Source organism: Cottoperca gobio, chromosome 12, assembly GCF_900634415.1.
Source record: "Cottoperca gobio chromosome 12, fCotGob3.1, whole genome shotgun sequence".
Lineage (NCBI taxonomy): Eukaryota > Metazoa > Chordata > Actinopteri > Perciformes > Bovichtidae > Cottoperca > Cottoperca gobio.
In genome coordinates this window covers 3805026-3829424 of record NC_041366.1, presented here as the reverse complement: position 1 = coordinate 3829424, position 24399 = coordinate 3805026, and the positions used below count along the sequence as shown (strand labels likewise).

The 24399-nt window shown below is 40.5% G+C and overlaps 2 protein-coding genes across 12 annotated transcripts in view; both read left to right on the top strand.

Moving 5' to 3' along the window:
* sh3bp2 (SH3-domain binding protein 2) overlaps positions 1 to 4709 on the top strand; it is a 31272-nt gene extending 26563 nt beyond the window's left edge. For 7 of the 8 annotated variants that reach the window (XM_029445233.1, XM_029445234.1, XM_029445232.1 and 4 more), the window contains 6 exons: positions 261 to 993; positions 1102 to 1222; positions 1405 to 1460; positions 1828 to 1903; positions 2455 to 2514; positions 2635 to 4709. In XM_029445233.1, the coding sequence (XP_029301093.1) occupies positions 261 to 993; positions 1102 to 1222; positions 1405 to 1460; positions 1828 to 1903; positions 2455 to 2514; positions 2635 to 2772 (1184 nt within the window). In that variant the 3' untranslated portion in view covers positions 2773 to 4709. The remainder of the gene's footprint in view (positions 1 to 260; positions 994 to 1101; positions 1223 to 1404; positions 1461 to 1827; positions 1904 to 2454; positions 2515 to 2634) is intronic. The other variant, XM_029445230.1, reaches the window with a different exon arrangement.
* A 7450-nt stretch (positions 4710 to 12159) lies between these two features.
* vldlr (very low density lipoprotein receptor) overlaps positions 12160 to 24399 on the top strand; it is a 44209-nt gene continuing 31969 nt past the window's right edge. For 2 of the 4 annotated variants that reach the window (XM_029444150.1, XM_029444149.1), the window contains exons 1-3: positions 13239 to 13368; positions 19715 to 19834; positions 21511 to 21633. In XM_029444150.1, the coding sequence (XP_029300010.1) occupies positions 13284 to 13368; positions 19715 to 19834; positions 21511 to 21633 (328 nt within the window). In that variant the 5' untranslated portion in view covers positions 13239 to 13283. Of the gene's footprint in view, positions 12578 to 13238; positions 13369 to 19714; positions 19835 to 21510; positions 21634 to 24399 lie in introns of those variants that run through there. The other 2 variants (XM_029444148.1, XM_029444151.1) reach the window with 2 other exon arrangements.

The window sequence follows — 24399 nt, the reverse complement described above, 5'->3', positions numbered from 1 at the left end:
CAGTTGCATAACATTTGTATTTATGTAGTGTTTTCAATTTTACATATAGACTGCGGCCATCTGCAGATACAGACACCGCCAAACACTTCGAGTGGATCATCATCAGTGATGATTGAGAGGGATTCATCTTTTATCAGTCGAGAGGCTACATTGTTGTTGTTTTTAGCAACATTGTATTCTTTGTGCCTTTTAACAAAAGAATCTTCAACACAAACAAGAAACCAGTCTGATTTCTTTATTTTATTCTTTTACCTCTTCAGGTCGCCCCACTGGGCCGCCCCCCTCCTACCCTCCTCCTCCGGTGCCAGCAGCACTCCAGCGGAGCCAAGACTCCAGTCCAGGTTTCAACAGAGGCCCGCCTCCTCCCATCCCGCCACAACACAGAATCCCAACCAGCCCGCTCCCCAAAAAAACCCCTCCCTCAATACCGATGGACCCCCACAAAGGCCCGCCCCCTACTCTCCCCTTTGCCCCCCACCTGCACAAGTCCTTGTCTCCCAACCCCCCATTTCCTCCTCCCCCCAATGCAAAGAGAACTTCTCAGATCAGGCTGACCTCTTTGGGGGGGGCCGGGAACGACAAAAGAGACTGGAGGCCACTGCCGGCTGTATTGGTCCAATCCCCTGCCACTCTGCCCATCTGCGACAAATTAGAGGCCATAATGCTCCTAAATGGTCCCGCCCACCGCTCCCTTCATGCTGGAGAAAACAAATCAATGGGCAATAATCACCACACCGTGATGAGCAACCAACACAGCAAGCCAGGCCTACCTCCTCATTCGAATTTTGGAGGGATCAGCCTCAGGCCTGTGATGTCAGACTCCCAGTCCTTCAGCAAAGCATCGTCCAGTCGCCCACCATCGCCTGATCTCCCTCCGCTCTCTCCTCTACTTAAAACTGGACTGCTTAAGAAGCCACGGATACCCAAATCCGCTCCGCCAACAGTCAAACCCCCGCTGCCTGCAGCCAAGTCCAAGCCAGGAACCCCACTTCAGTAAGTTGGACTCAAACACACAAATCATTCAACACAGAATACTTTAGATATAAACGCAAAAAGTGAATCTGGTTAAAGCTACCTTACTAAAACGTGCTTTCTCCCCAGAAGAGCATCTCCAGACGGCCAGAGCTTCCGTTCGCTTGGAGACGAGATGCCCGCAGAGTCCAGGAGGAAACTGGAATCAGCCAAACACAGCGGAGGAGACGATTCTGACGACTACGAGAATGTAATGCCTAGCTGACACTACACAACTTAAGCCCTCATTTTCCACATTCTCAAATTGTTCTACAACTAAAGATTATTTTGAACAATTAGAATTTATCAAACTGAATTTTGTGTTTTTGAACCAGTAGTGCTCCCATGAACATATAGTTCACACTGTGTTTAACCAGGTGTTTCTATCTGCAGATGCAGCTGCCAGACTCTGTGTTCATTGATTCGAGTGAAACCAGCTTTGTAGAAAAGTAAGAAAAGACTCTTTGTACTTTTTTAATGCAGAGCTGTAAACTGAAACACCTCTCCAGCAGGCCACAGCTCGCCTGCTTTGCAGAGCATTTCTGCCCTCTAGTGATTTATTTCATGCAATTGTTTCTTTGACATTGTCTTCATTTACTTTATTTATGAAGTGTTTCTATAATAGTTGCTTCATGTGTTCTTGTTCAATCTTTCTTATTTGCAGCAGTAGTTCACTGCAGTTTATACTCTTATATATTTATATCTTATATACTTTATATTCATTTGAAATAGGAGACTAAATATTTAGCTTATCTGTGATGATAACAGGATGTGTCTCCATTGACAACCTGTAACCTGTGGGGTTTGTACCTGCAGGTTGTTCAGAGAGAGCCTCATCCCTCCACAGGACGGACTGTACGCTATCAGAAACTCAGGAACCAAAACAGCAAAGGTAAAAAAGAAAGTGCTTGATATTGATACATACCTCATACAACCCCAATTTAAAAAATCCAAACTATCCCTTTAAGACTGTAACCTCAGTTCACTTAGTCATCACAGGTCATTATTACAGGTCATGTAGCAGACGCTCTTATCCAGAGCGACTTACAGTGAACTAACTACAGGGACAGTCTCCCTGGAGCAGCTCAGGGTTAAGTGCCTTGCTCAGGGGCACAATGGTGGCAGCCCTGGTGTTGAACTCACAACCATCAGTGTTGTATTTAGAAGCCGTACCACAAGGCCATCACCACCCCGTCCTTATATGGTCCTTATAGACACAGAAAGCTGCCTTACAGAGCCTAATTATTATCTGACAAACCTAGTTGCATGTTTCGTACTGTGTAATATATCAATTAAATCATTAGTTCATATTCACAAAAGCTCATTACAGGAAGGGAGAAACAGGTAACAGGTCATCTTATACCTTAATAACTGAAGTCTGTGATACTGATGTGACATTCAAGTCACCTGATCCTGACAAAATCATGTTGGTATGTTGTCCAGGTGCTGGTGGTGTGGGATATCAGTGTAGGCAAACCCAGGAACTACCGACTGTTTGAAGAGGTAAGAGGCCTGCGGCTATTTTTTACTATATAGTATATGTACAATTATTTATGTGTAGAAATTAGGCAGAAGAACAATGTCATATTTACAGTATTAAAGTCTCTGTGGGTCTTTTTCCAGATGGACCGTGTGTTTCTGGAAAGTGAAGCCACGTTCCCCACTCTGTCAGACGTGATCGAACACTACTACAGCCATCCTCTCCCTCACCACGGCTCGCTCTGCCTGCAGAGGCCTTACACAAAGACACATGACTTCTGATCAACACAGTCAGACCAAAGTCGACGAAGCTTGGAGATAAACTCTCTCACACAGATGAAATAACTGTCACAATATATTGGAACAGATCATACCTCTCACTGTTCAGTGGGAAATACTTGCTGTTGCACCAGAATGCACCATCAAGCTTCATGTTAAACAGCAAGGACAGTGACCGGTCTAAAAGTCTGACCACAGGGACAGCAGGTATTGCAGAAGAGAGATAATGCACCAAACAGACTTTTAATTTCATTCACAAGTGTTCTCCACAGACAGGTGCTTCGGCTGCTCTGCGGCTCTCCGGCACTGTGGCACTGTGGCACCACTGGGCTGTGGCTTCGCGAACAACCTCGCTGCTGGAACCCAGCCTACTGCAAGAGAACAGAACCAGGCCATCACCATGCATTTATTATGTGACTGATTACCTGATTCTGTTCAGCTGTCTGGCCTCCAGCTGGAACACTCCGTCTCTCCCCAGCAGCCGGCGCCCTAACCACACCCCACTGCCACACCATCCTACAGTAATCCTCTTTTGTGCACTGAAACATGAGTTCCTGTAAATACACGTCAATTATTAAAGGAATACTTTACCCACATCAATTACTCACCCAGTGTTACCTTGAGTTTCTCACATGCCTCCACAGTGAACAAAGAATCAAAAAACAGAGAAAAGTCTTGATGAATTACAAACTCTCACACAACTCGTGTATAATCCAAGTCTCATTTATCAATATGCTCCTTTTTAGCATCTTCGCTAAAACCAGGCTATTGCACGGAAAAGTATCAAGTCAGGGCAAAGCGTGAGACTGTTGCGTGTGTTTTAAACGGTAAGGTTTTAGTGAAAATGCATGTGTTTGGGAATTAGTGAGCATACGACTGGATACATGAGACTTGTGTGAGAGTTTAGATTGAATTTTCTCCGGTTTTAGATTCTTTGTTCACTGTGGAAGCATGGGCAAAAAACTTTTTTTCACACACAGGGTGACTAACTGATGTACAAATGAGCATTTGAATTATTCCTTTGAGGGAAGATTTTAGTTGGGACAAAGATAAAACCTAAAAACTTAGCATACTCCAATGGAGCAAAAATATGCCTTTGAAAGATTCCAGCTGCTTTATGCAAACTGAAGGTGTGAGCAGGAAAGTGTGAAATGACAGTGATGGAGCACAACAGCCAGTGTGGCCAGTCAGATGGATTTCATGTATTTTGTCCACAGAGGGGCGCTGTGACACCAAATGAAGAAAATTCAACCCAGGTACACTTGGGAATCTGGGAATCTGGCCACACTTGTGATACGAGGGAGAAGTCAAGTCCCTGCTTGTGTGTTGTATTTCAAATGTCAAAGAAAGTGCCCAAATGCTTAAGACTGCAATCATGTTTGATGTTTATTAGAGCTCAGTGAGACACAGTGAGACCATCCAGTCACTCAGGACAATACACAGCTCAGTCGAGCTCAGGAGGTTTTATTCTATTTTCACATTCAGAAATCATCAATTATTTCTGGTTTGTATTTATTAAACGATTTCTCAAAATCACAACTTCTTTATAAAATTCACAAATCTGCAGCCTCTCATCCAGACTTTGTACCTCTATTATCTACAATATGACCAACAGAGAACATCTCAGAACACGTGCACATCTGTCTTGTCCAAATCTGGAGTCCAAAAACTGTAATTGTGATTTATGCCTCCCAAGGAAAATGTTTCTTGTGAGGAGGGTAGAAAGTATCTAACTTATTAACAAGAAATAAAACCAGAAAATAAGTGCAAAAATTGTGATATTCTGCAAATACAGTTAGTACAGCTCTGACTTTAATGCTATAAATCTCTCTATATTTATATGTAAATGCTGTATGTACTGTAAAAGACACGTCTGTAAAAATGTAAATATATTGTTTTCTACAGAAATTTATGTTGAGAATTATAAAGGATTACTCGGAGCCTCCTGTTGTTTTCTCATCTTTTGATTTATTTTTCTAAACTTTGAGGTTGCAGCTTCCTGAGCAGTGTTCTGTAAAGAAAAAGTCACAGGTTTGAGCATCATGATGCACATCGACAGCTGTCTGGCCCAGAAATTGTTTGTCGGGGTGGAAGCGTGCTTACGATCTGGCACCATGTTGCTAAATTTATATAGAGGTTGACGCCCAGAAACAAAAGAAAATGACTGAGAAGAAGCCTACTACAGTTTAAAGTCACCAACCTGCACTACCACAGGTACACGCACACTAGGACCATCCCTACTGTTGGTAAAGGTGTCAGGAGACAAAAGCTAATAAATACTGAGCTAATTGCTCAGTGGAAACGTGAACATCATGTTCTCACTGCCATGGAAACAACTTCAGTTCCTTGCTTCTTGCTTCATACATGATATTCCTCTGGTGTAAGACAGTTCCAGAATATCAAAAATATATGTGAACAAGAACGACTACAAAAACTAGAGTAATAAAACTCAAATGTGCGACGTCATCATTTATAAAGAGTGGTACTGCTCCACAGACAATGCATTGGCAAAGTTGTTATAGATACACTGAGAACACCCAGGGGAATGTTCTGGGTGTATGGGGACATTTTCTTTTCTGAAGCTTTGCCGCTTCACTGACATCTCGCAGCAAGAGGTTGAGGCCATCATCAAAAAGATGAAACCCTCCACCTGTGCCCTGGACCCATTTCCCACAGCCCTGGTCAAATCTAACATTTGTGCCATAAGTCCCCTCATCACTACCGTGATAAACCACTCCCTCCAGTCTGGTCATGTTCCATCCCCTTTAAAAACTGCTGTCATCAAACCACTCCTCAAAAAACCCACCTTAGAGCCAGATGTCCTTGCCAACTACAGACCAATCTCCAACCTGCCATTTCTATCCAAGGTGCTGGAAAAAGTAGTTGCCACTCAGATTCAGGACCATCTCAACTTCAATTACCTCTTTGAAAAATTCCAGTCTGGTTTTCGCCCTGGCCACAGTACAGAAACTGCCCTGGTTAGGGTCACCAACGATCTGCTGATGACAGCTGACGCCGGATCTCCATCTCTCCTCATCCTCCTTGATCTAACTGCAGCATTTGATACCGTTGATCATGACATCCTCCTCAACCGTCTTCACTCCACTCAGCCCTAAACTGGTTCACCTCATATCTGACTAAGAGGACTGAGCACGTCACCTTTGGAGTGAAATCACAAACACACTCTGTCACCTGTGGTGTCCCTCAAGGATCTGTCCAGGACCCCACCCTTTTCACCATCTACATGTCTTGGTCGTGTCGTCAACCGGCATGGAATATCGTTCCATTGCTATGCTGATGACACACAACTCTACATCAGAACTAACCCAACCCCCTCTGCACCTCTGCCATCATCCACATTAACCACCTGCCTGGAGGAGATAGAGGCGTGGATGAAGCACAATTTCCTCCAATTAAACAGCTCTAAAACCGAAGCCCTTCTAGTTGGCACCCCTCATCAGGTCCAGTCTTCCTCCATAACCTGCATCACCTTCTCCGGTCAGAACATTCCACTCTCATCAACAGTCACCAATCTGGATGTTAAAATGGATCCTCACCTGACCTTTGAGGCCCACATCAGACAAACATGCAAGAACTCCTTCTACCACCTCAAAGATATTGCCAAACTCCGCCCCACACTCTCTCTGTCAGATGCTGAAAAGCTTGTCCATGCCTTTGTCTCCTCCAGACTTGACTACTGCGACACACTTCCCATCGGGATTCCTAGCAAAAACATCCAGAAGCTGCAGTACATCAAGAACAGTGCTGCTAGGATCCTGATGAGAGTGTGAAAGTACGAACACATCACACCCATCCTCAAATCACTGCACTGGCTCCCGGTCTCACTCAGGATAGATTATAAAATCTCCCTTTACACCCATCAGTGCATTCACAGAAATGCTCCATCCTACCTCAGAGAACTGCTCACCCCACAAACCTCCACAAGAAACCTCCGTTCTGTAAAGGCTAACCTCCTCCTTCCCCCCAGGACCAAGCTCAAAACCATGGGAGATCGAGCCTTCTGCTCCACTGCTCCCAGTCTGTGGAATGCTCTCCCTGAACATCTGAGGACACCACAGACTGTGGATGCTTTTAAAACAGGCCTAAAAACGCATCTTTTTAACAGAGCATTTTGCTAGACTTTTTTTAATGTATATTTTGCTCATCGTTTTTACTCTGTAGCACTTTGAGTTTTGTTTACACAAATGAAAAGTGCGCCTATACATACAATTTATTATTATTATTATTAATATTATTTTCAGTTATAGAATGAAGCTCATTTGGGTATAAAAAATAAAACAAAAATTCTGTGTGGGTCTCCCATTCATGCTAACATCACAAGTTTGAGACTTAATTGTCTGGTTTCTGGCTTTGAGAGAGTAGCTCATGTTCACAAATATTGATTGAATTTTCCAAGGCCATTGATATAACATACTAGATTTGGTGTTCCCCTTTAAGAGGTATGTCCCATCAAATAATGGGTCAAAGTTAATACTGTGTGTTGTATATGTGTCAACAGCAATCTGTGAAGTTGCAAGATTTCTAGATAACCACTGCACCAGACGCTGTCCTTGGTGCCAAATAGCACTGTTGGACCAATAGGACACACGGAGATCACACAGCACATTTCCAAACTGATCACTAAACAGAGTAATAAAATGAACGACTGGTTTGGCAAACTAGTTGTGATCCACCCGTTCATTCATTCAAATTAATCTTCAAGGATATCTTCACAGCTATGTATCCTTTTTATTTTATTTAAAAAAAAATTGTCTCTTTCACTTTGCTTTTTATTGCCGACAGATGTCATTTCTGATTCACTATAAAATGTAATGTGGGAGGTCAAACCAGCTACACTTTTCATCTGGTTTTAGTTAACATGGAAGGAGGACTGCTTCAAGAGAAGACAAGTGTGCGATCGCTTTCTCAATTTTTCAAATGAAATATATTTCTTTTATATATTTCAATGTTATGGTCGCAATTATTGTGGTAATTTTCACACAGTAGCTAATTTTAGACTAGATTAATCCTTCTGGTGTGGTATGAAGTCACAGCAGCTCTTCTCTAAGGCCTAAGTAGAGAGAATGCAAATCCTAAAGAAAGTGGACGACCAGCTCTCCTTCACAGAGAGATAAAGAAGCTCCCCTTTGGCTACAAACATGTTCAGAAATCTGGCCCAGATCTGCGCATGATTAAATATCTGCTTTCAGCCAGTGGTGAGAGTCCCCGCAGCTTCCTGGTGAGATGAGGATAAAGCTGTTTGGTCTGAAGAAGAGTTGATATCTGTAGGCTGTGTGCTGTTCTTTGCCTAATAAGTGTCGCTTCTCTGCTGGATTTAGAGACAGAGAACATTTAAATAAAAAACTAAAACCCTGCAGGGGGCTTGTTTTATGTACCATCTGTAGCTGAGTTCCTTCAGTTTTCCCTCTTTTTGTTCTAAATTAATTTCAGTTGTTCTTCTTGTTTCTAAATAACCAACTGTAAATCTGCTGATTCATTGCTCTGCTGGACGCTTACTTAACATTTCTCTCTGCTGGCCTGCTGTGAGCCACTCTGCATGGACAAGCATTACAATATTACAGCTCGGCCGAGGAGGATGCTATTAATGTTTATATCTCGCTTCCACAAGCACGAGCCTCTCGTCCATGAGTAGATGCACGCTTCCTTCTGCGCGGTGATACGGTTAGTGGGTGTAGTTGGGTAGAAAGAAAATAGTTCCTACATGTAACTGCTCACAACAAGCTCTGTGGATTATCTTGAGTAACCGGGTCATGAATTCTGGAAAGAGACACTGCTGTTGATTGATATTCTATTTTTTTTCTTTTCACTTTGAGCACCACAAGCCGAGTGCCATCTAGTTCCAGTCAATGGGAGAGAAGGCAGACATCTCCACAATCGATACATGCAACACTCACCAAAAATATCTAGATTGATAAATAGCACTACAGGTAAGAGGAAACATATCTATCACTGAATTTAGGGTGAGCTGGGTCTTTAATTAAAATGCATGTGGGGGAAAGTGGCTTAAATGGAGCCATCTGGTACTGTAATAGTTCACCATGGGTTTTTTGCAGGTTGACACTATGCAGTGACATCTCTCTGCCATGTTTAATTAGAGATTTCTGACACAATCATTAGCCTTTCACAATCAACCAATCAGTTTGCAGACACCACACCGACTGGTTAGTCAGTGGCATGCAAAGGTTTATTATTATTTTGTTAACCAGATTATCTCTGTGGGCTAACAGGATACTTCCATAGATTTGTCACCCTAAAGTCACACCCCAGGTGTCTCTTTTCAGCCCAAGGGGTAAAGTAAATCTGAAACTCAAACATACTCCTTAACCTGTGTGTAATAGAGATGTCCCTTGAAATTTAACGGGAACAGAGGAGTTTGAAAGCTTCGACTCTCGGCATTTGCAAACATGGAGTCACTGACCTGTAACACATCGTAAGTACCTCACCCTAAAACATTTCCTCACAGAAATACGAGTGAACTAAAACAAACAAAATAATGAGTTCAAAGTGAGCTTATGATTTGTAAAACTCACTGAGTATACTGAACTTGAGAAAACAAGTCCAATAAACTTAAGACATTCAATCCAATCAATAACTGTTAATCAATAACCTGTATTATCCGTATGAAAATAAGCATTCAAAATGTATGGTCGGATTATCTTAGTTTATTTTAACATGAGCTCTGTTTAACTCTCATAATAACCATAATGCTGGGAATTATGATTCTAACCATGTTTCTTTTCTTTTTCTTTTAATGTGAGTTTAATAAATTCACATCAATCAATCAAATGTATTTATTAAAAACTCCCCAGAAGAAATCCAACAATTTAAAGGGGGATAAACGGAAGAAACCTCAGGGAGAGCTACTGAGGAGGGATCCCTCGCTTCCACAACATTATTTCAAGACTTCAAGTCAGATGAAAATGTGTGTAAGTTCTGAAATGGGTCTGAATTAATGAATTAATTATATATACATTAAAGGAATACTTTGACATTCTTAGCTTAGCTTAATTTATCTTAGCTTAGCATAAAGACTGAAAGCAGGGGAAGTAGCTAGCCTGGCTCTGTCAAACTTTTTGAAGGTTTGCATTCCAACACCAGGCCGTGTTAAGATTGACATTGCATTATATAATTCTGGTATAATGTTAAACAATCGTATCACATCTGCAAATAAATTGTGAGCATTTTCTGCCATAGGGAAATAAAAACTCTACATATTGTCTCTCTTAAGCTTTAATTCTTTCCTGCAGTTTTAGAGCTGATTATCAAGTGAAATAAGAGGTGCTGATGGATTTTGATTTCCAGTCATCTTCTGTGTTCAGGTCTCTGGTGAGCCCGCAAATAATGATTTTCTAGATATTTCATAAGAGTCTGGATTTCCAACTGTTAGATCTGAAATCTGTGTGTGTGCATGTTAGTTTGGAGGTAACTGCAAGAAAGAGATGCTGACAGTCAGAGAGAGAAGGAGACACTTCCTCATACAGAATTCTACAGTGGTTTGTGTGGGGGCTTTATTTAGGGAATGTAAAAAATCTGGGACAGAATGAGCCTTGGGGTGTATCAGCAGCCATCAGCCATCACTGAAGATGAGGTTCAATCCTCTGATAAGAACTGATGAGAGCCTATGAAACCTGGCAGCACAGCCCTCTGCACAATCCAAAGGCCTGGTGATCAAAATGTGGAGAAATAGCATCAGACATACAGAGGAAGAATATGTAAGAGCTGAGTTTGGTTGCAAGATTTGGTATTCACTTAATTTGTTTTACAAAATTAGACATCTGCTCTTACAAAATGATCAGCAATGAAACCAAAAATAAACATATGGTGCATTTAAACTGGTAACTACTTTACTTATTTTGTTGCAAAATTGATTACACATTTTGTCATTTTTAATTATGAACTTCAGGTAATTTGACTATTCCCATTTGAATAAAACATCATACCTGATGAAGAGTATTTGTGCCTCTGTCCAAACTTCAATTTGATGAATAGTAGAATAAGACCCAATCAGCCTCAGTTGTCCTTAGTGGAATATGTTTATTTCAGCAACACAAATCTGACATCAAAGAAGCCTCTATGGTATGACTTTTTATATTTGGGGGATTTTTGATAATATATCCATTATAACATGTAGTTTTCTATAGCACATATGATAGGTGGTATATGGAAAATAAGCAGTCTATGCATTAGAAAATGCATTATTTTGACAAACATCAACCACAAATGATTCCAACCAATCACAAAGATATGCTTTGAAGTCAAAACATCAAACCATAAAATAAACCACAATACGAACTATACTATATAAACACTATACTACTAATTACAGCTAACACCTCATGTATAAATGATTAAATCAACATCCAAATGACTGTGTGTGTGTGTGTGTGTGTGTGTGTGTGTGTGTGTGTGTGTGTGTGTGTGTGTGTGTGTGTGTGTGTGTTTGAGTGGAACCCTCAAGAAGCTGTGGCTGCTGGATGTGAAACAGAGGTGGACATCACATTTGAATGTGTGATATACCCTTCTTCATCCACTGACACACATACAAACAAACACACATACCACACACATGCACAGACTCATGCATGCATGTAGAAACAAACAGTGTTTGTGACAGCTAAGAATATCCATGCTTATTATGTAGATTAGCAATTAGACAGCCTGAGCCTCCTTACACAAAGTATGACAACGGGGAAAGTCCCTTAGTAGGTAGACAGAGAATCTTAGGAATTATGGATATTTTATGTGACATTTTTCTGTAATTAACACTTCTGGTCACATTGGCCACTGTTTAGCAAAGGCTCACTTTTAAGTGTTCCTTAAGTGCAGTTTTACATTTTGGGTTAGAAAGGACCTAAAAAGTACAGGATATGGTAATAAAAAAACTACTTCTGTCCTGGTGGGTCTTTAGTATGCAATTACAGTACTGTCTACTTTATTGCTGCTGTTTGGTGAAAGTTTACTGACTTTCATATGAGCCAATCACCACAAACCAAGTGATAGAACTGATTAACTTCCATTTATTGACTGCTTAGTCTTGAAACGTTGATGAATTATGCAATATGTGTTATCTTTGTATCATTTAAAACATATATATATATATATTATTACTATTGATAGCCAATTTAATAGTGGAGGTTAGCCCCAATGTTACGTGTATATGTGCAAGTATACAATGCTAATAATAACACAAAAACAATCTAGGCCACTTTAGCGTTTAATTATTGTATACGGATAGTGAAGGGTTAACAATGTTCAAAGACGGACTGACGGAGGAAAAAAAATCCTCCTCAGCTGTGACTCAGTGACGGGCACCACTAACAAACCGGTTACTGGGTCCGCTCGTTACCGTCAACTTTAGGAAATGGTTTTCAGCTCGAGAGGAGTGAACGGGAGCACGAACGGCCCCCACGGCGCGTGGTTGTAGAACGAGATCAAAAGGCGCGTGGTCTGCGCGGCAGCAGTCTCAGTTTACTTCAGTTGTGAGCAGCGCGTGCTGCTGATCGGTCGGTGGAGTCTGCTTGAGCGGCTGTGCTGTTCTCTTCTGCTTTTTATGAGCGCTCGTGACTGTAGTCTGTATGTGTAGTTTGCGCGTGAACCGGCATAATCAAAGACGAAGCAGGCCAGCGCGAGCCAGCAAGAAAGACAGGCAGGCAGGCAGGACAGAGAGGCAGCCCGCGAGCGCTCAGCTAGCAACCGTAGGTTACATTGCGAGAGATGATCACGTCTACACTGGGAATCCTTCTGCTGCCGATGCTAATATGTCTCCAGTACTGCATACACGTCCACGGTAAGTCTCAAGTCCGCTATGTATGTGTTTGCGTATGTGTTTGTGTGTGTGTTGGGAATCACGGCGCTGGGAAATCCGCACTGTATTGGGAGGTTAGCTAACATTACCGAGCTGTACACCTGTCTTGGCTGCTCCTTGAATCAATGACCGTGCTTGGCTGGCTACACCTTGGGCTAGTCAACCTTGCGCTTCTCAGCAAATAAACCCTTTTTTAAATAACTTAATTTTGGGGCTAAATCGAGACAATTTCTGCTTTCCGTTTGCTTTAAATTTATAAATGTATAAGGGCCATGTTCCTCTTTAAATGAGTAATTTATCTAGCTTGAGTGTTGGAGCTCTTTAGCTGTCTCTAGAAATTAAATGAAAAAGGAAAGGGGGATGGAGAGGCCCGTGTGGTTTATTGCCTGCTGTACAGCAACTGCTTGTCGCTCCTCATTCATGGCCAATTAGCCCTGCGGTCAATTAATTTCACCCTGAAAACACGCAGCCCTTACGAATAAACCCCTGCTTCTTGTACTGTGTTGGCGTCTATGCGTGTCCTGATTTCTCATTCACTTCCACTGTGGGATTCTATTCTACACCCCCCCCCCCCCCCCCCCCCCCCCCCAGCGAGGCTGGTAATTTATTTATTTATTCCTGAAGTGGAAGCCGAGGGATGGCAGGGCGAAGGAAAAGGGGTTCCAGTGAATTGATATAAAGCGATAAAATGACAAGGAAAGCAGTCCCGGTAGGGTTGCAGCAGCTGAGGGCATGGAGGCTGAGGAGTAACCGTGGACAATTACCGACCGCAGGTGATCCCAATGAGGGTGTAATTATGAGCAGAGTGGCTACGGTTAAGTTGTTACCAACTGGTGGTAATTGTAGAGCAGTTTGCTGCAACTATCGATATTTTCTATTACAAATAACGGATAATAATTGACTCTAGATTTGCTGACTTCCTCTGCTTTTATGTCGTTAATTTAATGTCTGTTTGACCAATGGTTAAACAATTTGAACACTCCACCTTGGGCTTTATTTGCATTGTATTAAATATCAGCAATCCTGTCATTTTGCCTGCTCGCTAAGGACTATTCACTTCACTTTGAAAAATACATGGTTTGTCTTTTTACTGCAAATTAAAGAGGCCTTGCTTGGTCAAGTATAATCAGGATTTTGAGTTACTTTGAACTCACCTCATGTCATTTGTTTCCACCTTATGGGTTGCTAAAAAGGCTACCATAAGAACTACAATCTAATATATGTTAGTAACTGTTCAGTGACTGAATGTCAGGTTTTGGACATTTAACTGCAGGGCTGTGTTATGTATGATATGCAAGTATGACAGTCCTTGGTCAGGTCTTTTTGCTGACTTTCTTTCTGGTCCAGGTACATAGAATATGTAGCCTACATAAGGTAAGCATCATTTTATTAATGCAGTTGCTAATAATTTAAGCAGTAGTTTACATGCACTGGCTAAATTATAAAACAGCTCAGGCAGAGAGCTGTGTTTGGCTGCTTGTGTCTTGCACAGATTTCAGTCTCTTGAATTTCTACCTAACATGGAAAATAGCCTTTGGAGGAAACTGTGAATCAGAACTAGTGCTTGTATTGCACACACACTCCCCACAACATAGACCCAACCACCTCGAACTCATTCTCTGCTCCAAACGCGTGTACGCACACACGGATTGAGATTGTGTGAGCCTATTTGAACAAGACCTAACGCAAATTAGATGGCGGCAAGAGCAGCAACGCTGGCCTGATTTAAAATGGATGTATTTTTCCTCCACAGTTACTGTGATACCATGCTAGACCCAGATCCTCAGCTATATGAGGGGGGTGGGGGCTGTGTGGGGGTGCGCTTGGTTCTTGAAGTGGGCGGAGTGGTGGACAGAGGGAGGAGTACACTGCAACCATTTCTGTTACTGGGGAAAATTGCATTACCATGACCTCCAGTGTGACAGCGTTTATATAGTGCACAATGGTCTACTATTTTGGGAGGTGGACGGCTTCATTGCAGCTCCTGTTGAATCTATGACACCACGAGGAAAACTATCAGGTGAATAATTATCTAATCTCACGCCTTGAGTTAAAGCTATATCAAGATAATTGCCTCTTTAAGTTAATACAAACCTATTTTAGTGATCAACATATTGACAAGCATAACTGTGACTTAAAACACTTAAGATGATGTGCTTAGGTCACTGTCAGAAAAAGATGGATCTGATTTTAAGAATTGTTCAAAATATTTAGCAAATTTATAATTAGAAAAAGATTTAGTATCTGAGAAAATTCATGATATTGTTGTAACATTTTGTAACAAGTTGTAATATTTTCACAATAAACAAAGAATATTTTGAGAGTAATTCTGACTTTTATCACTGTTTGACCAACTGAATACCCTAGGCAATAAAGACAAATAAGCCAAAATTGTTGCCAAAATCCTACCATAAAAGTATTTTTATTTTTTATGTAGTTTTTGATCCACTAAATAATTTCACGTTTTTTAGGTTTGAACTTCCAAAATAGTATCGTACTCTTTGACCACAGAAGAAATATTGCTGCTTCTAGCTCTCAAATCCTTAGTTTTTTGTTCTTAGTCATGAACTAATCTTGGGGTGATTTATGCAAAACGACAAGAAAATGCACACAAAGGACTTTTAAGGGATAGAAGCCGTGACATTTTTCATGTCTTTGCAGTTGTGAAAGTTTCATCAGTCCTTTTTATATGGTAGCGATGTACAGTTAGAAGAGTTCAGACTTGAATGTACTTTAAATGTCAGCTAAAATTGAGTCTGACACTGCAGGGAAAAGGAGAATACTCTTGTACAGGTTTATATACTTCAGGTTACGACTGAAGTCTGTTATTGTGCTGATTGGATCAAAGTGCAGGGTGTGCTTTTCCCCGAAAGCAAGTCAATGTTTCTGTAGACACCAGATATGTAACCCCAGAGAATACAGCCTTTATAAAGGGCCAACACACAGGAATATATCACTCTACTTCTTGGGTTCTTGATTACAGTGGCCTTGCATGTTGTACCCTGTAGAGTTTAGATCATGTTATTTAGGCAAAGTTATTGTATGGCTGCTTGTGTTCAGACATTTTACATTTGAGAACTTGTTTTAGTTAAATACAAAAAACAAACATCGATGGATGGACTCATCAAAATGACCTGCTGAGAAGCTGACTGATATTAGTTTAATCTGAAAACCCTGCTGCACCTTGAACATATGTAGTTTACAAGGTGATTTGTTTTTGATCAACACCGGACTAAGCAATTACTGGGCGTCTACGGCTCCTTGTATGATCATTCTCGCTTTCGCTCAGTCAGCATTAAATTAAGTCGGCAGCAGTGAGCAGTAGGTCAGGCTGAGTCAGGACCTTTACTGTTGATGTGAACAGTTTGCCTCGTGTAACAACTCATGATAATCACTGGTGTTTTTACTTCTGTCTTTTCTTATATATTTTAGAGTTGATGCGTTTTCTTTACAACTGGAGTTGGTGGTTTCTAAAGTAAAATGTAGTAAATGCTGTTAAAGGACACACTGATGTGACTGGGTAATTTTGTTGTGTAATTGTATTTCATTTGTAGAATAGAGGCTTATGTGGAATTATGTTTTTGTACTGGTTCTTGCATTAGTGTGTGTGAATAAGTGTATGGATTAAATGTGAAACTTCTCCATTTCTACACTGAATATTGGGCAAAAAAGTAATTCTGCTTAACATGCTTTTTCCCAAGATGTTAACTTTCATTTGTGTTTTTTGAAGCGGAGTGGACTATATGCTGCAGTAATTGGACAGACTATTTCTGTTCTGTACACATGGTGACCAAAGGCTACAATGTACTTGTAGCTAGAGTTAAATTCAGACAACCCTATTTGGCTTGTCTCAACACTGAATAGCAAACGCCTGCTGTGCAATTACGGTGATTGTGTTGGTTTGTTCACCGTGGTAGTAGAAGCTTTCTTCAACAATCTCAGCGGGCATTAGAAACTTGTTGGAGAAAACGCAAACAGCCTAAGCTGATGGGTTTTAGTTTTAGCTCCATAAACCCAACATGTACTTTGTAAGGGGTCACTATGTCAATAAATAAAAACAAGAAATGTAAACAAAATTCAACAAACCAATAAATAGTGGAAATTATCCTAAATTGCAACCTTGCATAAATTCACTTCTACCACTTGATCTGCAGATTATGTTTAAAAGGGATTCGAGATAAGCTTGCCCACGTGGCTACTAGAGTAAACACAACTAAAAGCAGCAGGCAAAGATTGTCAGGATTTGACTAATGCATGTTACATCTAATTTGTGGTTAATCTTAAGGTTTTTGTAGGATAAAGGGTTTGAATTGTGGCATACAGTATAAGTGACACAAAGATTTCATCTCTAGATCATTGACACGTTCCCAGTGTCCCACTGGCACCATGGCAAAGTTCCATGTCTCAAATAACAAGACGTACCAACTTTTTAAATTGGCCTACAAGGTGCTGGACAAGGTCCAATTTAAATGAACAGTAGGATACTCTGATCAAAAGCTGTCAATTAGTGCAACATTTGTTTGGCAATCATTTTTAAACATTTCAGTGAGTTCCTAGTGAGTGCCTCTGAGCTCCAACCCACTGCATGCAGGACAAAAGGAAGTTTTGTTATTCCTTAACTCATTTGTCTGCTTGGTCATATATATTTCTTTCTTGGCTCATTTATGAAACCTCTTGATGAAAGTTAAGTTTAGCTGGAGATCTTGTATGGATTCTGTATTTTTGGCTTTAAATGGGATAATCTGACCGGTAGAATATGGCTGCTAATACTTAAACACAGAGTGCCATGTAAGTTGCTTAGTGACCCGGTTTCTAAAATGTGGTAGCTAATGTGTTAACAGATGTACAAGGCCAAGTGCCCAAGTCCACACATGACCATTGAGTAGTGTGGATGTTATGACCAGTAGGGAGATGCATGCCAAACTTTGCAATAACAAACTGGACTTTATTAAAGTAAGTTAGAAGGATAATTACAATGATGTGTGAAAGTCAGAATCAATGGTGTATGAATGAGTGGTTAATGTGAGCTGCGCATTGTCAGTGTGAAATAAAAGAAGGCAATGCAAAACGGAAGCAATTTGAGTTTTGAAAGGTGTGAAGGGACCGACACACTGGTGTCTGGGCAGGCAGGCTCGAATAACTCTGGGAAATAAACCACTTTACGAGACATTGCAATATACTACAGAAAAATTAGGAAGTAATGAGCACTTCCTGACTGTGTTGTAATTGAGTAAGTCCTTTTATTAAATGGCAATACCAAATAAGAGTTTCAACTTATCCATTGGGAGGGTTTCTAGCATTTTTTTTCCCTCCATTAACTTAACTTTGGATCAGGAAAAAATAAGCAGTTGGAAGATGGCACCCAGCGCTCCAGGAACATTTTTAGGGGTCACTCTACCAATTGTTTATATACATTACTGGAATTTGTTGAACTTATCAACATTTGTTGCAGCCCTAGTTGACTAGGCTGTCAGCCATCTTGCTAAAGCTTACATAGGTGACATGGTGAGCAGTGTGAACTTTGTTACTGAGGAAAGTGTCCCTCTCCCTATAAAAGTCTGTGGCCACTGCCACTAGTTATTTGTTTGATGGATTGATGTGCTAATTTTGTTCTGATAAAAATGCAGGTAGGTATGCTGTGATTCAACGCTTTGATTGTGATGATTGAAATGGTAATGTTTTATAAAAAAAAAAAAAGAAATGTATATCTGCTTTCAAGACACTCCACTGAAACTGCACTTACTGGTAAATAATATTCTGCTTATTCAGATTCCCCTGCAAGTGTTTATTACTGGCTCTCAGTGCAGCGTTTAACACCATAGTTCACTATATACCACTAGACGGATTGGAAAATCAGTAAGGCGTCTCCAGCCTATTGGAAGATATGCTATTACATAGTTGATGTTAGATGGCTATATTTTAACCCTTAGCTGATAATAAGCCAGTTATTTGGACTTTAAGCAGAAAACAGTAAACTGCCCATTGGAAGATCTGAGAGCCTGACGGACATCTTCATAAGTCATGTTTTTGTCCATACAATGGTTAAAAACCAAAAGACATTCAGTTTGTAATTTTTTGCCAAAGGCAGAAAAGCATGAAATCTTTGCATTTGAGAGGCTGGAGCAAACTTTGATGCTCTTGCTAGAAAATATCTTAAAGGATTAATCTATTTTTAAAACGGTTGCAGATTTAAGATTCTGTCGATTGACTAAATGATGAATGAACTTTCTGCTCTAGATCCATTTTTTGCCAGTGTGTAGATGAGTGGCCTTCCTCAGCAGCAGCACCATTTTTACTTTCTTATGACCTAAATATGGTTGATCTACATTGCTGAATATATCTGCCAGTTTATTTCTTTCCTTGTTAGCGTTCTCACTATTTGTTACTATCAGCCTAATCATTTCGTCAAATAAGCCAGGCATATGGTTTTAGATAATGGCGAACAATTCCTACTGGGTTCTGTCTTTTTCCTCCTACGTCAATTTGTGTACATCTGATGTCCTTCATATGACAGTTGAACAGATGTTACCCAGTCGACATTTTCAGGTCACTGAGGTTTAGTTCTCCACTAAAATATTGATGTCATGTAATCTTCAGTTTCAAATGCAAACTCAGGGATTTGAGACCAGACATCAGCCATGTGTGTTTCTAAGTGCTCAAACACAAGGTTGTTCTCTCCTGTTAGTGTAATCTACAGTGTAAAGCTCTATAAACGTTTCAGATCAACAGCCTGTAAGACTAGTGACTTGCACAATTGCAATCAGAGCTACAGTTGTGAAAATGTAAAGCAAGTCGGTCTAGAGGCAAGAAGAACTCGACTGTCTGGAAATCCAACATGTGGAGCTGGCGTATATCCACAGTGGCTCAGTGGTGGCTCAGTGGTGGCTGAGATCGGCTGAGATCGGCTGAGATCGGCTGAGATCGGCTGAGATCGGCTGAGATCGGCTGAGATCGGCTGAGTGCCAGCAGTTTCAATTACAGCACTACAGGGAATCTTGCTAGGACTAAACAAAAAGCAAATTATATCTAAACAAACAGTAAATGATGATTATGAAAGCATTAGGGACTGTAATCACTTAATTTTTCCTCAAACTCCTCTGTGTCCATCTTCCCCTGTAGGTACTAAGACGGAATGTGAGGCCAGCCAGTTTCAGTGTGGGAACGGTCGCTGCATCCCGTCCGTCTGGCAGTGCGACGGAGACGAGGACTGCACCGACGGCAGTGACGAGAACTCCTGTGGTGAGATGCTAACACGCGTACACTGAACACAAAATACTGCATCAATAAAACTACTGTGCATACATATACTCAAATGATAGGAAAACAAACGGAAAGAGAATGTTTGTGTTCAGTTAAACAATGATGGTGAATGCTACATTTGGAAACCATAAACCTCAATAACTAATTATTCACACTAACACGGTCATTACACTCTGAAAATCTCTACAACCACTGTAATGTGGTTTCTCTTTTCCCTCACCACATAGGCACATGCATCACTTTTATTTTTATTTTCTTTAAAGAATAAGGCCCAAACGACTGCACTGCCCTGGGGATCTCACAATCCCAGAAATGTAATGGTACCTTTTTTCTGTGTGGATCAGTTGCCATTTTTTAACGCACCCGTGCCATATGTGGGCTGGAAATGTATTGCATTTACATTATTAATGTCAAAGTGAACAATATGCATATATTGATAGGTCACCTCACAGGGTGCCAGATTAGCTTTTTACATTGGTGGGACTGGTGTCAGTAGTTTCTCTCACCAGTTAATGGAGCGTCAAAGCATGGGGTATTTACTGCTTTAAGCCCCTTTTCCTTACCACCTGCTCTAGAATAATCTGTAAAGCAGCACTAAATTGCAGCAAATGAACAATATTGATACCTAGGAATGCATGTCAGAGCCCAAAGGTATTTAGTTTATGGTGATGGGTCTTTGGGTGAGGGTTTGCAATTTAATTGAAAACGCATACTGGTTTCACTCTTTTTATTTTTATTTTTTTTACAGATCTTTTAGCTGCATTCCAATTGATGGTTTATTTTATTTTCCACAGCTTCGTGTATTACATCACTTAATACGCACAGCATGAAATCATCATTTGTCTGCTGCACACGCATTAATTATTTATGTAATACCCACAGACGGTATAGAATAGATGGCTCATGTTCTCACTACTTCATTTACACACATGGATGTCACATGGATGACAATCAAAACCCGCCATGCTAGCTTGGCCCCACCAGACTTCCCAGCAACCCTTGGGACAGAATGACCTGGTGATGGGAAGGTAGCAGATAGAGCAGAGCTAAATATGGATATGACAGGTGTGTGTGTGTGTCTCTAATGCCTTTCATATCTTTGTCTATTTTATTATGTCACTCATCTATCTGGGTCATATTGGACTAGGAGGGAGGAAAGAACAAGTGAAGGAAATGAGCATGGAAGGAGGGGTAGTAAAAGAACAGCTGATCGTACTGCAGGGTGATATGAAGAAATCATCCTGATAACCAGAAGACCTTCTGTACATTTCCACAGCAGTTACTGCAATGAAGTTCAACACTTCTTACAGATTCTTTAAAACAAAAGCCTGCCAGAAATGTGAATACAATAGGTAAACGAGGAGGATTATGAGTTTGCATCAACAGCCAATCAGAACGGGAACAGATCAGTGACTTTTCTAATAGAGCTGCAGGGATAACTTATTTTTGTAGGCCAACCTCAAAGTTGGCATCTTTCTGGTTCCCACGACAAAAAGCCAATTGGATTTTGGATCATTGCAGATAATAAACTCTGTGGCAAACAAAAGTTCAAGATACTTTCACATTTTGTTCAGCGGGATAATTTTGACAAATGAAAATGAAGCCAGTCTGTCTTCTATGTATAATGAATCCATCTCTTTTCTTTCCCACTCCAGTTAGAAAGACTTGTGTGGAGGTGGACTTCGTTTGTCGCAACGGCCAATGTGTCCCGAAGCGATGGCACTGTGATGGGGAGCCGGACTGTGAGGACGGGTCTGACGAGAGCGTAGAAATCTGCCGTGAGTAGATAGTTTACTCTCTGAACTAAATCTGACTTGAAACCTGTGCGAGGTAGGCCTATGTAAACGTTTGTGATGGAATCTTTACAACAAAACACTTCAGATATTGTTCACTGCTTCAATTGTTTAACAATGACAACATTTATATTACTGCTTCCCAAGACTAACTTGGGAACTTTAGCATTGAGTTTTAATAATTTCAGTACAAAAAGGAAACTTTTTAATCAAATCCAGCCTCGGCTAACCTCATACAGGAGGTGTGAATAATTTAATATGTTGTTTGCTACTTCATAATTCTACTACATTTCATAGGGAAATATTGTACTTTATATTCTTTGTCTACACCATTTATCTGACGGCTGTAGTTACTTACAGATTCATATTTTACACCCAAAAACACACGATCATCTCATAAAATGTTTTGCATTAATACATTAAGTTAGCAAACAGGATATAAAGCCGTTAGAATTGGCTCCTCATCCAGTTTGCCATCAGTAATGATAAAAACACTAATACACAAACGAATGTAAGGCTATGAAAGTGGAGATTCTGCATAATTCGTAATACACAGTTATGGTAAGTACAGAACATTTAGTTGATAATGCAGATTTGCTTAAGTAAAGTTTTGATGGCAGGACTTGTACAGTACACTTAAGGTTTCTGAATACTTCTTCCACCACTGGGATTATAGATTGTGAAAAACGTTTTCCTTGAGGCCGAGAACGGTGAACGTCACGCGGCTGACTACTCTTCCAGTTGTCTTGGCAACCAGCTGCAGAGTTTTCTGACCATTCGAGTGCATAGTAGAGAGTTCCTGCTGTTTTTAGCTGTATCTTACTGTTGCAGAAATTCAGTGAGGCACTTAAAAGCAGTGAGGGTGGGGGTTCCCCTGTGAGCTGCCCTGTCAAATAAATAAGTTGTTTAAATGGAACTAAGGAGAGCTGCTGAGCTTTAAATGGTATAGCTGTGATGTGAGGTCTTGCTGAGGTGCATGTTGGAATCAAAGATGAGCAATGATGGAAAGTTTATACTGAAGTCTTTTTTAATGAGTATCTCCTGCGCTGATCTATTCTCAACCTCAGTGCCAGGATGAAACCAGTATCAGTGGAGGGCAAAGAAGAAAGGCCCGCTGCAGGCTTGATGTTTTTTTTTTTAATGCATCTTAGCAGTAGAAAAGACTATAAACTGTCAGCAGCTGTTTATTAAACACATTTCACTAATGAGTGTTTAAGCTTTACTGTTTACCAGTTCAACATGCAGCTGAATGAGTTGACAGCCATTTGAAAGAAAACGAATGCTTGCCGTTTGTACAAAGTGATCAAAGAAAAGTCATCTTTAAACAGTTTACAGAAAGGTGCATAGGGAGTACAGTTAAAGAGGACAACATCCAGTCATTACTCATAGTAAATGTATTGAATAACTTCAGTAAAACTGCTTTCATCAGGCATTTCATTTAACAAGTGACAGCAAGCTCATGTACTAGGAGATCAAAATGGGGGGGGGGGGGGGAGAACAAATATAATACAACAGCACAAATATGATCAACAACCATAGACTATGTAAGTTGAGGGGGAATACACAATATATATAAAAACCAAATGGGTCAACTTTACAGTAAATCTACAATCCAACATTGAGAATATGCTCTTATTTAAACAAAGGTGAAGCAGAGGACCAGAGGACATCAATAAGAAGGTTCATCTATTTGGAGCATAATGTGTAATTCTGGGTATTGATTTAAAGTCTTTGCATATCCTCTTTTCTCATTATTGTTGCATGATGCGTCTTTTAGCACCCCTTTAGCTGATAGTTTGACTTTACAGACTTGACCCACTTTGTTAATCGAAGTACCAAATGTTGCACATTACTTGAGAGTACTACTAATAATGGCATTGAATATTTCCTAATAGTGAAGGTCTTGGGTTAATCTTTGGGAAGGCCCCAGCAGGAGTTTTTTTTTTTTTAAATCTAACTTGACATTAGATTGGTTAGGAGAGGAAAGATGGGAGGGGGGGGGGAAGAATAAAATTAAATGCATTAAAAAAATTCTTGAGCCAGACTCTTAAAGTATAACCTGAGAGTCATCCACACTTCATCTCTGTGTGTGACAGGGTTATACTCCAGCTGTTCACAGAGCAGTCCTCTTTGGTTTTTGCTGCAGTGTGTCAACACAGCAGGTAGAGTGCACAAACCGGAAAACTATGCAAAAATACAATCTCTACCCCCTGGCAGAAAATAATACAACACTACATCTTTTTAGAGTCGGGGCAAATCCCTCCTGCGCTCTTGGATGGGGATCTGTGGTGCTCTCTGCCAAAATGGGAGCGGTGCAGTTTGGGGAGTCTCTTAAGCGCTGGAGTTGTTCAGGGATGTTGGCTGTGTGTGGTGTTGCTAAGACCTTCCCAGGTTTTAGTGTTGCGAAGTGAAAAATAAAGGAAGTTCAGTGCAAAATAAGTAGCTGCTGCATAAGCCATAGTACTTCTATTCTAATGTTAACATTAATATCCCAGATGATGGATGTGCTTTGTCCCGTTTTGGCTCAAAATCTTGCGGCGGTATTATTTTTTATTATCCTTGAAAACCTGTTTGTCCTGTCGTTTTTGTATGATCCACATTTTATCACAAGACTCAGCTTTTTAATAAAACTTTTATTAGTTGAGTAATTAAATTACATTAAATCACCATTGCAAACCTGGACTTTTCACAATACTATAGAGAGCAAGGTTTCTTAAGTAAATTCACTACAACATGGCTGTCCAAGTAGGA